The 18,875-nt window shown below is 19.8% G+C and overlaps 1 protein-coding gene across 1 annotated transcript in view; it reads right to left on the reverse strand.

Moving 5' to 3' along the window:
• Window positions 1-1,639: 1,639 nt before the first annotated feature.
• Window positions 1,640-18,875, reverse strand: part of LOC100870279 (pancreatic lipase-related protein 2) — a 51,348-nt gene continuing 34,112 nt past the window's right edge. The window contains exons 7-9 of the mRNA XM_086915030.1: window positions 8,338-8,571; window positions 4,660-4,987; window positions 1,640-1,857 (exon numbers count right to left, since the gene is read on the reverse strand). Of these exons, the coding sequence (XP_086771156.1) occupies window positions 1,752-1,857; window positions 4,660-4,987; window positions 8,338-8,571 (668 nt within the window). The 3' untranslated portion in view covers window positions 1,640-1,751. The remainder of the gene's footprint in view (window positions 1,858-4,659; window positions 4,988-8,337; window positions 8,572-18,875) is intronic.

Below are 18,875 nucleotides of genomic sequence, written 5' to 3' on the forward strand. Positions count from 1 at the left end.
TTGAAAATATTTGAAATTAATATTTCATTTATAATGGCTTGTTTCAGTTAATATATCGAATTTTTAAACTTGTCTTTCTCAAATCAAAAACTAATAAATGTTTAAAAGAAGTTCAAAGTTATACAAAAATAAAAAATATCCAAACTATTTATTATGTGTAACTGGAGGATAAAATAAATCTTTACTTAATTTCTATATATTTAATTATATATAAATATAAAAATAAGTTTTTTTTTTAGAAGATAAGTGTTCATAATATATTTAGCAATTATTTGTATTCTCCAAATTTTTAAATTTCAATTTTTTGATATATCTATAGATTTAAAATCAAAATATTTTTTGAAATATTTTTGATAGTTTCATTCATATATAATAACTAAAACATTGATTAAAATAAATAGGAAAAATAACTTGAACGATTTTAATATACTTTAAATAAAAAATATTATTTGAAATAATTAAATAAAAATACATTTTGATTTTCTTAATTATATATTAAATATTTTTCTCTGAAATAATAGTATATGTTTATATTATTGAAAATTATTTAATATATTTAATCTCGAAATAGCTCATGTAAATATTTTATTTATTTTATTTATTATATATCACTATATTTTTTTAGTTTGCTTCTTATATTTTATAATCTTTTATAGTTTTTGAAAAAAATCATTTATTCAATTTTATTATTTTAAAATTTTAATTATTTTCAAATAAATCTGCTTTTATTTTCATATGTTTCATATTTTAATTATTTTTCATTTTCAATTACTTTTCAAATTATTAATATTAATATTAGATGCATAAAAAAATTATAATTTTTCTACAATAATATCTTAAATCATTACATATTATTTCATTTATTAACTGAAATGTAATCTAAAAGTATTGTATAAATTTTTAATTATTATTTTATTTACTTAAAAATATTTCATATAATTATTTTTAATAATTTCTCTTTCATATCTACCGCTATTTCAATCAAAATCCAAAAGAAATTTTAATACTTTCTATGTTTTAAGAACTTTAATTAAAATACAATTATAAAAATAGTAAAGTGAATTTTTTGTTTAGTAATTCAATAAATATATATGATTTTATTTGTATATATGTTAGTTTCAGTCATATCTAACTATTTTTATTAATATTATGTCTGTCAAATTCAACCTATTAGACATTTTTTCAAAAAACTTCTTGTTATCCACAAGCAATATTTTATCAGTTAATTATTTTATTTATAGTATTCATTTAAATTCATATTCAAATGAAATTTGAAGTGAATTTTTGAAAATTGAAATGATATAATGCAAAAAAGCAATTAATCTCTCAAATAAAATTGAGAAAATGTTATATAATTATTGTAAAATTGAAAGAATCAAAATATAATTCCTTTCTATAATTATTAATTAAAAATAACCATTCATGATTCATTTACTAAAAATAATTGAATAAATGATATCTTAATATTAGTTTCCATTAAACAAGCCAAATGAATTATTTACATTATTTAAAAATAAAATTTACTTTTACAATAAAGATAGCAATAAAAATAGCAAATTATGATTATGATATTTTATGTTAACTTTTTCATCTATTATATCGTCAGGATTGCTGATATTTCAAAATATATTTCAAAATATATTTTTTTGTCAATATATTTATATGTATCACATATAACATTATCGAATCATTTTGATTTTAATTTTTGATGTTACATACATGTCACGTTTTATTTTATAAATTTGGAAGTTTTACGTGGAGATCATGTTTAGATCAACGATTTGACAGTTCTCGATTGTTAAAATCTTCGGTTCGTTGGCGATCAAAGTTTTCGTTTTATCAGGACACACAGTAATGCTATATTTAACATAAAAAATTAATAAATCATTAGTAAATAGTTGTGAAATAATTAGACAATTATTCAATATATATTCAATAACTATACACTATATAGTAATTAATTACAATATTAATAATTAGAAATATGTTGAACGATTATGTAAATTTATAAAAATTGAGATATTATGATTTTTATTAAAGAATTTAAACTGAATAATTAAAGATATTAAATATATAAAAGGATTTATATATAAAAACTAAATTTTATAAATTTTAAATAATTTTATAATTATTATAAAATATCAAAACAGTATTTATTGAGGAAATTTATCAAAAATTATTTAATATATATATATATACATTACAAATATTTTTTTTATATATTTAATAATTTAAAATCTTATTTTTTATAATAAAAAAATGATTTTTATTACAATGAAAGATAAAAATCTATAATTATTATAGTATTTACAATTTCTTATTTGTATGTATTTACATGTATTTTTTATATATGTATATGAAATAAAGAATATATATATATATGTATATATATTGTATAATATGCAATTATATTTATGTTATATTTATATACAAACATTATGTACAAACATGCAAATAGAAAAATTGTTATGCATTGAAATTCTGTGGTTAATAATAATAAGGAAAAACTTGTGTAACACAATATCTTGTAATAAAACTATATTTATTTCTATTTATTATTATATTATTATTATTTTTAATATTATACAAAATTTATTATTATATTATTATATTATTATTATTTTTAATATTATACAAAAAAATGATCCATAATTCATAAAATGTGCAATGTGGAAAGATTACATGGAAAAATGGAAATTAAGAGTAATGTAACTGTGAGAGATTTTCGAATAAATCAAATTTGAAAATTTTTCAAATATAAATTTGCAAATAGCTAATTTTCTATAGCATATGAATGAATTATTGATAGAAATTATTATAAATAAAAATAAATATAAAATGTTTTTTGATAGAAGGATATATTTTTGTTAATTTTAATTTAGATTTTTGAAAATTAAATTTGAAAATTCATACATTCAATTATAAGACATTTTGTATTTATTCAATCTTGATTTTTAAAAATGAAAACTTAAATGATAAAATTTCACTCTATATTTTTTGTTTATTTTTATTATGTAGAATAATCATTGATAGTTCATTCCAATCTGAAATTAATTATTTAGTTATTTTTTTTTATATTTGAAAAATTTTCAAATTTGATTTAGTTAATTATGAAGCTTCATATAAAATTATTTTAAGTCATAAAATTTCCGTGATTTCATTTATATTGTTAATTAAAAATCATCATATATTTATTTCTATTAATGTTATTGTATATTCTTGTTTTCAGGATATTTATCATTACATTTATCATTATATTATATTTTATCATTATATTACTCTTATGATACATACACAAAAATTGAATATTTAAAATATACAGAGAATACTTAACTTGAACATTTTAAATATCTCGCTTTATTTATATATTTAATTCGGATTAAAACTCAAAGATTTTTGATAGCGAATATCAATTTTTTGATAAATATGAGAAATAGTTGTAAAACAACAAAAAATGTAATCCGAAATATTGCACACGTTATAAAACTTGTACTGAACATAATTGTATAAAAAATTTATGTATAAAAAAATATCGAATGTTTGAATTTGTTCATTTTACAAATTTCTTTCGAATCCGTGGAATGTGAAAATAAACATACTAATCTTTCAGACGAACTAAATTACAATGAGCAAAGTTATAATTAGAAATGATGAATTAGAATGCAAATCTATCATTATAACTTCGATCATTAATTAAAGTTGTCTTATATTTTATTTCGCATTCCTCATATTTAAACTCATTACACACTTTTTGGCTGCTCGTCTTCGTAATATTTTTATATAAAAATATAAACTATATAAACTAAGTGTTTATACATATTAGTCACATGCTGTCATAGATGTAAATATATAAATGAAATTTATTATAATAATAACGATAGTTTTTTGCGAATTAAGAGAGTTTAACTTTTTCATGAAAAGATTGTTAGAGAAAAAATTAAAAATGGAAAATGATTGTTATAACATATTTAAAAATTATTGAAATTAGTAAAGAAATGTTTAATTTATAGATTCATCAAAAATGGTTTTATTTTTTGAGATTTCAAAAACATTCAAATTTTTTAAATAGAATTAAATATTTTTATTATCATATAATGATAGCTAAGTAATAAATTCAATAATTTAATTATGATCATCACAAAAAATACATAGAAACAAAATGAATAAAGTTGATCAATAAAATACGTGTAATAGAATTATTATTATTATTTTTTATTATCCTATATATATTATTTTTTTATTATTATATTATTCTAAGATTTATTCTAAAAAATGCCTAAATAATAATTTTTTATAATAAAATAATAATAATTTTTACTAACTTCAACATATTTCTATAAATTTTAGAAAATATAAAAAATATATTAAGTGAATATATTTATTATATAAGTAATAATTTATATGAGTTTATCCATTCTATATAGTGAAATCACAAAAAAGAATTTTATTTCATTATTCATTTGGATATTATATTTGAACTTTTTATTTTATAATTACAAAAACAAATATAATAAATATATTTTTGACTATACATACATAATTTATTTTAAACTATATAAGTCCAAAATTTCAAATAATTTAGATAATGTAAGTTTTGAATAGTCATGAATATAAAATAAGAAACATAATGTTTAAATTACTCAAATATTATATACATACCCATGAGCGGCCGCCAAACTGTCGATTCTCAATGAATCAATATATACGCAAGGTGTGTGTAAGAGCCTCCACGTGAGTGGATTGAAAAAAGAAGCTTGATACTCCCACATAATTTCAACTGCTTCCGGTTTACCCACCACATTGCCTGGTAATACTACAGTATGAACGCTTCCTGGTTCATAATACTTTGAATGAGAACTAAGCAACATCTCTTCTGTTTTCTTTCCGTCTTCACCAAGTATTTTGACTGCAAAGGTACCAACTTCGCCACCGTGATTCAGGCTTTCATTTGTTCTCGAAATATTAATAGTAATTTTATAATGGTCTTCTGAAAATTAATTAAAATTTTTTTTGATTACCAATTATTTTAGCATGTCAATTCAAAATTATGATGTATACTTTAAGTAAATAAAATAAAATATTTCTATTTTCGATGTTATAAGATTTATGGGATATTATATTTTATAGAGTTGCAAGTGGGATAATGCTAAAATGAAAAAAGTAAAAAGAAATTTTATTAAGACACACAATTTTCAATGTTGCATTATCTAATATATAAGTTTTACAAAAGTAAAAAAAATTCATAAATTTAAAAATTTTTTAAATTTACAATCTTTTTTTAAATATCTATATATTTTTTTATGCACAAATCAATACAGTTTTTCATTCTCTATACAAAAAAAATTATGCAGTTGGATTAAAAATTGATTAATTTTCAAAATAATATAACTTTTTCATAAAATCACATAAATATTGAATCGTTGAATCATAAAATCTACAAATTTATGGATTCTATTGAATGTATATAAGGATAAACATAACATTTTTATCTCTGCACTCTTAGGTTCTAAATTCTTTTGAATCAAGAAAAAAAAATTATATTTCTATAATTCTAAATTCTAAATTTATAAATTTTTATAATTTCTAATTTTCAATTTTTAAAATATGTATTATATTTTAAAAATTATATATTATTAGCTGTATTCGATTATATTTTTCATTAATTTTACAATTTTATACTTTGATTGCAAGGAATAAATATGAATAATACATTTACTTTTTCTGTATTTGTAAATATGGCGAAGTAACATTTAAGTGTTAACATATTGCCCAAATAAAATATTGGGAAAAAAAGGTTAAAAATCTTAGAAACTTATTAATTTTCAATTATTATAATGATACATAAAAATTATATATATAATTTCATTTAAAAAAAAAGTTGTTTTTTAAATCTATAAAAATTCTCTATTTTTGGATAGATATACATATTACATAATTTGAAACTAATATTTGATTATAAAACTTTTTTCTATCATTTTAGCATTTTAACTTAATTTAATTACTAAAAATATTAAATAAATTTACAAAAAATTGAAAGCAATTTATTATCTTTATTTTGTTATCAAATTATGATAGAAAATAATTTCTGATAAAATTGAATACAATATATTTTTCTTATCTTTCTAAATAAAGATAAATAAGACTAATTGTAGATAGAACTATAGTAAGCAATAATTAGTGACCACATTATCTTTATAATTACTAATTATCGCATTGAATTTTTATATAAAATAAAAATAAGTTGAGAAAATGATAAATAATCTGATGTTGTCAAAATGAATAGCATAATAGTTTTTAGAAAATCTAGATTGTGAAAGGATAATATTAAATCGCTCTTTCTTTTGATACTAATGACTTTTTGATATTAAAATTATTTTGCTATTTTAATAGAATTTTCGGTTTTCATATAGTAAGTTTTATACATATATGTATTGTGAATCATTATGAGTCAGATTTTCTAATTAACATGAGCAATAAAATTTGAATAAAAAAATTGTGGAAATATAAATATACTTACATTATATAAAAATTTAGTTTATTACAGATTTTTGAACTGATTATAGAAAAAGAAATTTTTATAATGAAATATATAATTATATAAATACTTAAATATTTTTAGAATTACTTAAAACAGATTAAAAACTGAAATATTTAAGAATTGAAATATTTATTTTATTTGAAATAATAATATATCAAAAATGACGAAGTCATAAAAGCTTTAGATATTTGCACATTCAAAAATTAGGATCAGTTATTAATTTGAAAAATATGCTATAAAATATTAAAATATTATATCACTTAATTTTATATATATTATATAACATTATTCTATTAGTATTTGTTTTTTCTTTTTTTAATAATATATTAATTTCATCTGGTTACTTTCATTATAAAAAAAATGAATTATAATTTAAAAATTTTAGTTCAATATAAAATTTTTAAAAAAACTATTTCTGCTAAAATTTATTTTTTTATAAATTTAGTATTTTATTTTATATTGTTTTTTTAGGGAAAGAGACTTCATATTCATTATTATTGTCTTAATTGTGCAATTATAACATTATATATTTATCAAATAATATAATTTAATAATAAAATTAATAATTTAATTTTTAGCATTTATTTTGCAATGACTTACAGTATATAATAGAATTTACAATAATGTGTTTAGATAAACTTATTTATTATTTTTATTATATTCTTTTAATTGTTATTAAATTAATAATATAAATAAAAAATAATACATAAATATATTTAAAAAAAAAAGTAATTAATTATGATAATAATTGTGATAATTATGATAAATATATATATAATTTTTGGAAAATAAAATAATATAAATTATATATGAAATTATATAAATATAATAAATGCTATCAAATTTCACAGCAATTTTGACAACAAATTCATGTTATTAAAATATTTTTTATTATATTTCTTGAAATAAAATATTGATTTAATAACTTTTTAATATTTTTAATGGATTATATTATATATAATTTATATTATTTCAAATTCAAATAATTTAAATATTCATCAAATATATTCACATTTAACTATATTCTGATTTATTTTATTGTTATTACTCTGTGTTCATTATATTGGGTCAACATTTTTAAGATTTTTATAATAATAAAATTTATCATTGTTCTATTTTAGAGTATATAATCTTTATTACTCAATACAACAAAGACAAATCTGAATCGAGAAAGTAAACTACAATGAGATCAAAATATAATTAAGTGTACATATATTCAGTGAATATTTAAAAATTTTCTAAGAAATAAAACTTTATATCTTATACAAAAAAATTTTAATCAATATTTATGATTATTTTTTGATATAATCTTTTTTAATTATATCAATTGTCCATTATTCTGTATATCATATATAAATAACAATAATAACGACATATTTTATATATATATATATATATATATAATGACGTGGGAATTATAATAAAATAATAAAATGGGTTTAAATTCATTGAAAAATTTATCAAGCTGACTTGCTAACAATTATTTAACTGTCCAACTTTTTTTTTGCATAATTTTAAAATAAAGGAATGTAATGTATCGATTTCGGCCTTAAATATATATAAATCTTAATGCAAAGAAAGGAAATATGAATGGCGCTACCTCGAATAAACTTTATCCTGCTGACTATCTATATTAATTGTATTTTACTTATCGAATTTATGAGAAAATTTTCATGAGATCATTACAAAATATACATTGAATCGGTCGAAGATCGAGTTGTATCTAATATAATATACTTTTTTAATTTTATAAACATAAAATAATTAATAAAAATATATAAATTGAAGAAAATACTTACTGCAAAATGGTTTAATCGAACCTGTCATCAAATAAACAGATGCATGATAATTTCCCGGCTGAGCATCCAATCCAAGCTTAGGGCAATATTGATTCACGCAATCGAAGCAATTTCCGTCTTGAAACTTTTCCCAAGATGGGCAGGGAACTCCCAAAAATGAACACTTTGTATTGATACTCTCTATAAAATATTCATAGCTGCGAATATGATTGCAACCAACAAATCTTTTTATTCCTGAAATTAACGATTTCGATAATATTAGTTATTTTGATAAGATATATTTCTTGTAATGATATTTAATAATTATATAGTTAAACGGATTGTCTAAATTTTATTAAATTTTGATTATTTCATTACAATTTTAATAAGCTTTTACCATTAAAACGAAAAATTAATCTAGAAAGATTGAAAAAGTAATGCACTTTAAAAATCTCTCTCTCTCTCTCTCTCTCTCTCTCTCTCTCTCTCTCTCTCTCTCTCTCTCTTTCCATATATATATATAATATAATAATAATATATATATAATAGCATATATACACATATATATATCCTTACACATGATCATCACTTATTTTTTATCATCGCACATTTAATATCTATCTATAGAAAAGTTTCTGCGATTAAAATTACAATAATTGAAATTACAATAACAGTAACATCAGCCTCATACTTTTATAGCATCTATTATACGCATACGTATAGACGAAATATTATGTAACAATTTTATTTTCTTTTTTTAAATGATAAAAAATATATTATTTTAAAATATATCATTCAAAAAATATATTATTTTTCTTACTTTTTTCGATTGAGTCTTATTTTATTGATAAAATTTATTGTAGTGAAATAATCAAAATTGAGAAAAAATATTAAATTGCATAATTTTTATTAATTAATTAGCAATAATTAATTATCAATTATATAAAAAAATTTTTAAATAGATGTATATATATGTATATGTATGTATGTATGTAATTTATAATTTTTTCTCTGATTTAGGAATTATAATATTAAAGATAAAAAAGAAGAAAAATCAATTAAAAAACGATTCTAAAAAATGGTTCTAAAAAACGCTTCATTATCTTGCTCTTTATAATTTAAAATAGTCTAAAACGGAAAAGGATCGGAATATCTGAAAATTATAGTAGAATCTGAATCATATTGCGATCAAATTTCATTTCAGAAAAACTCATTTAATTGTTAATTATATTTTAAGTCTCGTTCTCAGGATTATATATGTAGATATTTACATATACATTACATATAAATATTAAAGAGATAGCAATTTTAAAAAAAGTATTTTTTATTTTTTTCCTTAATTTTTTATTATTATAATATTTTTATTATTATTTTAATAGTAATAAATTATAATTAACAATATAAAAAATAGAAATAAAGTATAATACTTATAAATTGTTTATATATTATGTAAAGTTACGTTAACTATATAATCATGTAAAAATTTACATATATTAATTCTTTCTCAATTTTTTATTTAAAATTAATTTTTTTTATTTTATTTAAAAATTTTTATATTAAAATTAAATTATTTTATTTAATATCGATTTGATGTAATTTTTGATATTTATTATTTTAAAATTGTAAAATTTTCTAATTATTTTTACTAATAAGATTTAAAATTGATTTCCTAAGATTCAAATCCATTCATTGCATTAAATGATAATGCATATTTGATTGAATGAATCAAAAAAATTATAATTTATATTATAGATATAATATTATTATTTTTCCTAATTAATTTTATTCATTTACTAAAAGTCTAAGTTGTATTACTTTGTACGTCATGAATATAATCTGATCTGTTTGATTATTAATCTGTTATTTTTAATCTCAATATCAAGAAATCCATGCATAACGATATAGCTTATTGTTTAAATTCTGAAAGAATTAAATGTTTTGATAATGTTGAAAATTTCAATTTCCAATCTTTTTAAAGATTAGTCTATATTATTGGTTTTAATATTTTTAAAGATTTAATCTCTATATTTAAAAACATCTCTATGAATGTGTTTCAAATGATAACCTAAATTGATTATAATACTTTTGAGATGAAAAAAAAAGAAAAAACTCAAATATTCTAATAATAAGTTAGTAGTTAGTAAAATAGTTAAATTTTAATTTAGGAAATATATAAATAATGTTACTATATTCAGTTATTTATTATTAAATCTGCCGATATTCATTTCCATTTAGTAATATATCTTTAACAATAAAAGAAATAAAGACGACATTGTTTTCTGACGATTAATTTATAACATTTTATCTATAATAATATGTAATTAATAAAATGTCTATGTATTATAATATTTTCAGCGATTGCCACTAATCATTAAATTATCAAATTTAAACATACTTCAAATAAGCAGATTTTAATTTGAAAACTATATTTTAGAAAACGAATAATTATTTTATTTTCTTGTGACTTAAAATAAAAAAATTGTTAATTCATTTAACAATTAGCATTAGAAATTCAATATGCTATAATTTTTGTGTTAAAAAATTTAGGATGTTATATATGTGTTGAATCGGAGAAGTGTATATTGTTTCTTTTAGCAAAAACTTGCTATAAACAAAAGGACAACTCATTGCATTTACTGTTTAATAATATTTACTGTTCAATCTATCCTTTATAAATGTTTGGCAAATAATTTTCCTATTTATTAAACTTATTATTATAAATTTATTAAATTTAATTCTGTTTTAAGATGAATCCTCGATGAATTGCATAGAGACAAGAAATTATCAAATTTAAAAATGATTGATTTTTTTATTAAATTAAAAAGCGAATATAAAGGTTGATTCTGTTGATTTAAGATACTCAAAATCTCTCATGTTTTATCTTGTTTGTTTTTAAATTATTTGTTTATAAATTATTTGGCGAGTTTGATTCTATTATATTAATGGAAAAGAAGAATATGACAATCATATTATCTATTTTTTAGAAGATAATTTCCGTCAATTGCAACAAAACGAAGCAGTAGATACAAGCAAAATATTCACGTGATCGATTATTGCAATTGAAATTATTGGCTGCTAATTGATTATTCATCAATTTTAAGAATACAACTATTCTATTTTCTACAGTTCTTTCTAATAAATAAACTATAATTTTAATCAAAATAATAATTGACATAATGATTTTCAGTATTTCTTGAGATTTTTCTTTGAGAATTTTTCCAAATTTTACATATTATATATTACACGTTTAAAATACCCCTTCCTTCTTTGAAAATTTAAAAAAAATTGCTTTTTTTAATATATTTTCTCAAATATAGTAAAAATCGATAATTCTTATACATTTAAATCAAACAATTTTTACAACCAGATTCATATTTAGCATATATATATATAATTTGATAAAAATTTTTTTTATAAAATTGAAAACTTTTTTGATTTGTTTTTTGTATCATTATTTATGATAAAAATAGTTTTTAGAAAAAAAATATTAAATGCTTGACTTTTATAATATAAAAAAAAATATATTTTAATATGAATATGCATATAAAAATTAATATATATTATATTATTAGCTTTGCAAAATACTGAAAATCATAAAATGTAATTTTGAGGATAAAAAGCTGCAAAGAATTCTGATTTTGAACGAAAAAAATGTAATAAAATCATCAAATAAAAAAATATATATATATATATATAAAAAACATATTTTAGTATAAGTAAAAAAAAAAACATTTAAATGTTTATAAAAAAATTGGAAAATTTATTTAAAAAACAATTGGAAAACAAATATTATCTTTAAAGAGAATAATATCTTGCTAGAAAATTAACAATAAACAAATGGATGATTTTAATAGAAATGCAAAATCATAGATTGTAGTAGTATATAGATTACAGTATCTATATTATATTAATTTTTTTTATCGTGTCGAATTTCCAGAATTAATGTTAATTACATATTACTTAACATAAACTTTTTTAAATAATTTTCTTTATATAAATTATTAAAAGATATTTTTGAATTTATGTAATGAGAACATAATATCTTCTTATATGATAAATATTATACGTAACATTATAAGAAATATATTATTTAAATTATTTGAATTAAACTCGGATTATTGTTAATCATATAGAGAATGGATAAAATATTAAAGAATATAATTTTTTTTTGAGCAATATTTTTAAATAAATTTCATTTTAGCATAATTAAAAATTTCTTTGATAAGGAGAAATAATTAATTATTACATATACTATGATAAAAGTTTTGATAAATACAATAAAATGTTTTATTTTGAATTCTAAAATATTATAATAAAAACATTTATGAAAAAATGAATTGACTGTTTGAGAAATAGTTTTCATAATTTATAAATAAATTTAAAAATTAAAAATTGAAAAGATATTAACAACAGCCAAAAAAGAAATACTAATGAGAAACTGATATTGTTAAAGCAATTTACTTAATGATAAAAATTGAATTGCATAAACTGAATTTTTTATATGGTGGATGAAATAAGCAAAGATAAAAAGTATTATTACATCTTTACTTTTTTAATCTTTAGCCTTTCACCATATTGCTATAAATAATATTCTATTGAATTAATATGATCAAATAAAAATTTATGTAAAAATATGAGCCATTTATTTTGAAAGTGACCTATTTATCAAAAAAATCAAATTGGTTATTTTAATATTTAAATTTCTATTGTTATGTTTTCATTTTGAAGCAATTTATAACTAATATATTTAAAAATCACTAAGATTTTTAAAAAAAAAATTAATTGATTAATAAAATCTTAAAATTTTTATTTTGAAAATGGTTTAAGTCTCATTTTAAAAGTTTCAAACAGATATAGAGTAAACTATGCAGTAAAATTTTAAGAAATAGAAGCTTTATGTTTTATTAAAGTAATGTTATTAAAGTATTATTTAGTTCGATTAGTTCATATAATGATTTTTTTAAATAATAATAATTCCATTATATTAAATATATAATTTTAATAAACAAGCAAGTAAGAAAGATTATCAATGTGATAAAAATTGATAATGGTGATTGAATGCATAATCTATTTTTTTCTAAAATTTCCTGATAATTTATTTAATGATAACAGCTATGATACGTTTCGTAATTACATAACTTACACTAATTAGAAAAAAGTGCATTATTCTTTGGTAGTCTGCTTTAAAAAGCAAAAATATTATTGTTTCACAGATTAAGAACTTTTGTTTATTTTTAGAGTTTTCTTAAATTTGGATTGCTTAATTTTTACTTTGTTTTTAATATAAATTTCAACATGTTTGAAAATGTTTAACTTCAAATTATCTCAGTGATAAGTATAAAAAAAAAAAATTGAGGTATACATGTTTGTATAATTATAATTAAAAATTTTAACGAAATTTTGATTTTTTTGTTATATACAAAAATTCTACCTATGCAAATTAAGTTTTTTTGAAATCAAAAAGTGAAGATGATTTAAAATATAATAAAGTATTAATTGTAATTTTGCAAATATTAAAGAAAAAAAGAATCATATTCATTAGAAACATATTTATTAACAAAAAATAAAGCTAATCTCAAACGATTCCATAAAGAAAAAATCAAGAAAAAAGAATAATAACACATATTCAAAAATTATGAAAAATCAAACGGAATGCAAGAAAAAAATATTATATTCAAAATAGAAAAATTAGGGTATTTCAAAACAAAGATTGTTCAAAAAGTTGTATAAAATATTTCCATGCAGAAGAAAGGAAAAAGATTTTTAATATATTTTGAAATTTAAGTGATTTTAATAAACAAAATATATTACCTTATGAAGCTACTAAACGCATTATTGCCAAAAGAGAACAGTTCGTTAAGAAATAAGAAAAGAAAAGAATCTATTATTATTTATATTATTTATATTATTTATTTATATTATTATATCTATTTTTAACTACTGTCCATCCAGAAAATTCCCTATTTATAAAAAATTATTTTTGAATACGTTTAATATAAGTGAAAGACAGTTAAAATATACTTTAAAAAATCTGAAAATATAGAAAATAATATAAATGGACCATTCAGAAAAATTTAAAGTAAGAAAAAGAAAATCTGTTCATAATCACGTTCAAAGTTTTTTTTAATTTAAAATTCATTGTAGATCCTACAATCCTAATAAAAAATTCTTATAGCCCGATTTAAATATAAAGATATTTAACCTATATCTGCTTAAATAGAAAAAAAATAATACTATCGCTATTAATAAGAAAACTTAGGAAAATCTTTAAAGAAGATTTTAATTTACATTTCATATATCGCGGAAAGATATTTGCCAGAAATATGATCATTTAAATAATAAAATTAAAGCATCAAATAATGACGAAGAAAACATAAACCTTATGGAAGAACATGAAACTTATTTAAGAGTAAAATTGGCAAGTAAAATTGGCAAGAAAATCATTAAAATAACATCAAAACTTGGCATTATATAATTCTGATTACATTTTGTTTTTTCTTTCGATTTACAAAAGTACTGCCTTACCCAAAGTTAACTACTTCAATTGCATATTAAAAGCGTAGATTGTATATTTTAAATCTGAGTTTTCACAATTTCCATGATAATAACGTTTACATGTATCTCTAGGATAAAATTGTCGTATCCAGAGGTTCACAGGAAGTAGCATCTTGTTTCCTGAAACATCTAAAAAATCTTAGAAACGAAAAGCAAGTTATACTTACAGCGCTATGTATTCAAGACAAAAGAGATATAATATAAAGATATAAAACTAAAAGCTAAAGTTAAAGCTTTGACATGATAAAAATTGTCCAATTTGCCAAAATAATGTAGATATCATTGACCATAAGTTTCTGTTCATTCCATCAGATCATTCATTTCTTATATTCGAATGATAGAGAGTTGTAGAAAGTTTCGAAATTGTAATGGCATTAAAAAAAAAACAATTTATTATTTGTCTCTCAGGAATATTACGAAGTCATAAAAAAATGACGAAAAAATAATTTCATTCTAAATAAAATGAAACAAAAAGATTTCATTTTTACTAACTAAACCTCTAAAGAACGTGATTTTTAGTGAGCGATAGATTAAAAAATATTAACAGAGAAAGATTAAATTGGTTAAAAATATATTGAATAAGATTTTTGAGAACTGAACCATATAAAATGTTTTATAAAAAATTAATGAATGAAGATGCACTATTCAAAACTCTAGATTTAGTACCCCATCACACCAAGAAACTTTAATAATATTGAATTGACACTAATATATAGAAAAGCAAAATTAATTGCAACATTAAAATACGATTTAATAAATTTATTATACTATAAATCAGTTGCATACCATAATTATTTTAATGAGAGGAATGAATTATAAATTGCAATTGGAAAATATTACTAATTTGAATGTAACATTTTTTTAATAGTGAATAAAAGTTGAATATTTTTTAATTTTATAAAATTGTATATATTTCTTTTTATTTAAAAAAAAATATTTTTTTCATGGACTTATGCTTTATTAACAAATAGAAATTTTACTTCATTAATGAAAGTTGAATATTTTTTTATAAAATTGTATTTAAAAAAAAATTTATTTTTTCCATGGATTTATGCTTTATTAACAAATAAAAATATTATTTCATTAATTTTAAAAATGACATAAGTCATTTAGCCATCAAAAACATATAATTTTTTAAACAATGTTTATTATGCTAATTGGGTTGGTAAATTAATACATCTTTAGAAATGCAAAAATATTATATAACCATGTTATCAGTTACCAATATTTTTAAATTTATTAAAACGCAAATCTTTCAATACCTCAATTTTAAAATAAATGGATTTAGGCCACTTTCAAAATAAATGGTTCATATACATTGTAACATTGTAATTAAAATTTCAAATTATGAAGAATTTGTTCTATGAAGCAACGAATACAGCGAAGAAAAGGAAAAGATATATTCATCAAAGATATAATTATTAAAATTAAAAATAAATTTTTCAATGAAATTTCATTATTAAACATATAATCGAAACTTTTGAAATAAGCTTGAATAATTTTGATATTTTCTTATTTGAATTCTGATATTGATAAAATTCAGAATAAAAAAATATTAATTGTTTATTTAATTTATTTTATAATTTCATTTATTTTGTTATTTAAGTATATAGCGAAGAACATAAATGATCCAATACTCAATGAAAAATTATCGATATTTGTAATTATTATAATTTTCGTAAAAAAAGAAAATTAACAATCAATCTTATTTCAACTTCCTATTTTTACAGTTCTGAATTTGTTTTATATATCAGCAAATAAAAAAATAAAGATACTTTTTTCTTTAACTTTTAAAAATTAAATCAAGAAAATTAAAAAAATTTTTTTATAACTGAATCCACAATAGTTAAAATACAGTTGCCGGAGAAGCACAATGTATATCTCCTTTATTACTAAAAATGATTCAATTCTTCTTCGATGAATTTCCATAAAAGAATAAGTGCCATTATATTATCCCTATTGTCACTATTGGCAATAATGATTCTCTTTCTGCAGAAATACGTTGTAGAAAAATTGAACTATTATTAGTGGTTAGAAGGAGTAAAATATCATGTTCGTTCGGTGACTTTGAAATTTTTTCTTCTAAAACTTGCTATACATAATTTCTTTTATCTAATTATTGAACTTTAAATATTTTCAGAATCAGATAACAAATTCAAAAAATTGCAATTTTCGCCGTTTTTAACTATATACAAAATTCAATAATTTGCGAAAACATCATATAATAAATTTTAAGAGATCATTGTAAAGAAAAAATTTCAATTTTTCAAATCTATTATGAATTCAACCACAAAAAAGATTTTTCAAAATTTTTGCAGTCGATTAAATCTTTTAAATTTTTAAGAAGAAAAATATCCTTACTTTTCTATTTGCTAATGATATATAAAAACGAATTCAGAATTGTTGAAAATAAGAATTTAATGTTTCATAAATAAATTTAAATTGATTATTATACAATTTTTTTCTACAAAATTATAATAATTTATAATATTGATAATTTTTTATCAAATATTGGTTCAAAACTTATTTTCCTCATTGAGTTTATATCAATACGAATAATTTCAGATTATATTGGAAGTGAACAAATTATTATTCACAAAGATACCTTCTTATTTCCTAATTCGCAGGAATCTGGAATCTGTGAATCGGTCCTGTCTTGTCCATACGTCGATCACGTGCACTTGTTTATATCTACTGCGCCTCATTGGATTAATAGTAAGTTCATCCAACTTCAGTTTATATAAACTATAAACAAAAGATAAGAATTGGATTTGGGTGACCTATTTATATTATCCGGTCACTATAAAATAACCAATAACACTGTAAAATAATTTATGTCATAAGTGCATACGTATAGGCAGAATTCATTGTAATAATACGGGCAATTATATATACATATGATTAACGAAAGTATTTGAATACTTACATTTACAATTTTTGATGAACGAAATATATATGTTAAAGTTGTACTTTAAAACAATGAGAGATGTATAGTAAAAGGGAAATATTTCAAGATAATATCAGCAAAATTTGAAAATGATTTACTAAGTTTGCAGTAGTTATAATACATTTATTACAAATACACACACCGTTAGTAGTTACAAAAATATTCGAACGCTTCATACATGCAATATTATTTAACATTAAATTTTGTTGGACCATCTTTGATAATAATTTGTCTCAGTCTGGACATTTGGACTTTGTGATAGAATATTTAACATATGGAGCATATTGTATATGATCCATTTTTTCACGATTTGCGCTATGTTTAGGATCGTTGTCTTGTTGAAAGTAAAAGTTGTTAAGGCCCGGACTCGTGAAATGGTCGGGTCGTGTTTTGCTGTTAACAATTCAAATTCCAGATGTTAGTTTGAACAGAAACCATAGCAACGATCATTTTACGAGCCGCATTTGCACGCCATATAATAGATCACCATAAAAGTGAAAGTAAAGGCCCAACATGCGTTACGGCGCAACCCCGCAAAGGCCCATCCCTTGAAACCGCCCTTCGACGCGAGGATTGGTTCCTCTAGTCCTTCTTGTGTGCATTTGCACGAAATGCAGGGATAAAAGGAGAACCAAGATTCGCGATAAACGTAGTCGAATTAACAAAGTAGTCGAAATTGTGTGATCAAACAAAGTAATCAAAGTTGTGTGGTCAAACAAAGTAGTCGAATTTGTGTAGTTGATCAGAGTAGAGAACAAGAGTAGTTGAGTTAGAATATTAGAGAAGACACTGTGGAGTCGAAAGAGTCGTCATAGAGAAGATAGACAGATAGATCTCGGTGACGATACAGTTAGTCGAAGCACAGTTAGAATCACAGAGCTCAAAGAGTTAAGCTATCACCACTTAGAACTCATAAGATAATCGAGTATAAAGTTCATATACAGTGGTAAGTGGTCCTTCGATCGGTAATACAAGTAAGGCACCATTGTGCAATATACGCAGATCGTAAGACAAGCTTACGGGCTCGACAGAAGTCTTTCAACAATCCCAACTATAG

This window comes from Apis florea, unplaced genomic scaffold, assembly GCF_048593485.1.
Source record: "Apis florea isolate Af1SG1 unplaced genomic scaffold, ASM4859348v1 contig_3758_pilon, whole genome shotgun sequence".
In the NCBI taxonomy this organism is placed as follows: domain Eukaryota; kingdom Metazoa; phylum Arthropoda; class Insecta; order Hymenoptera; family Apidae; genus Apis; species Apis florea.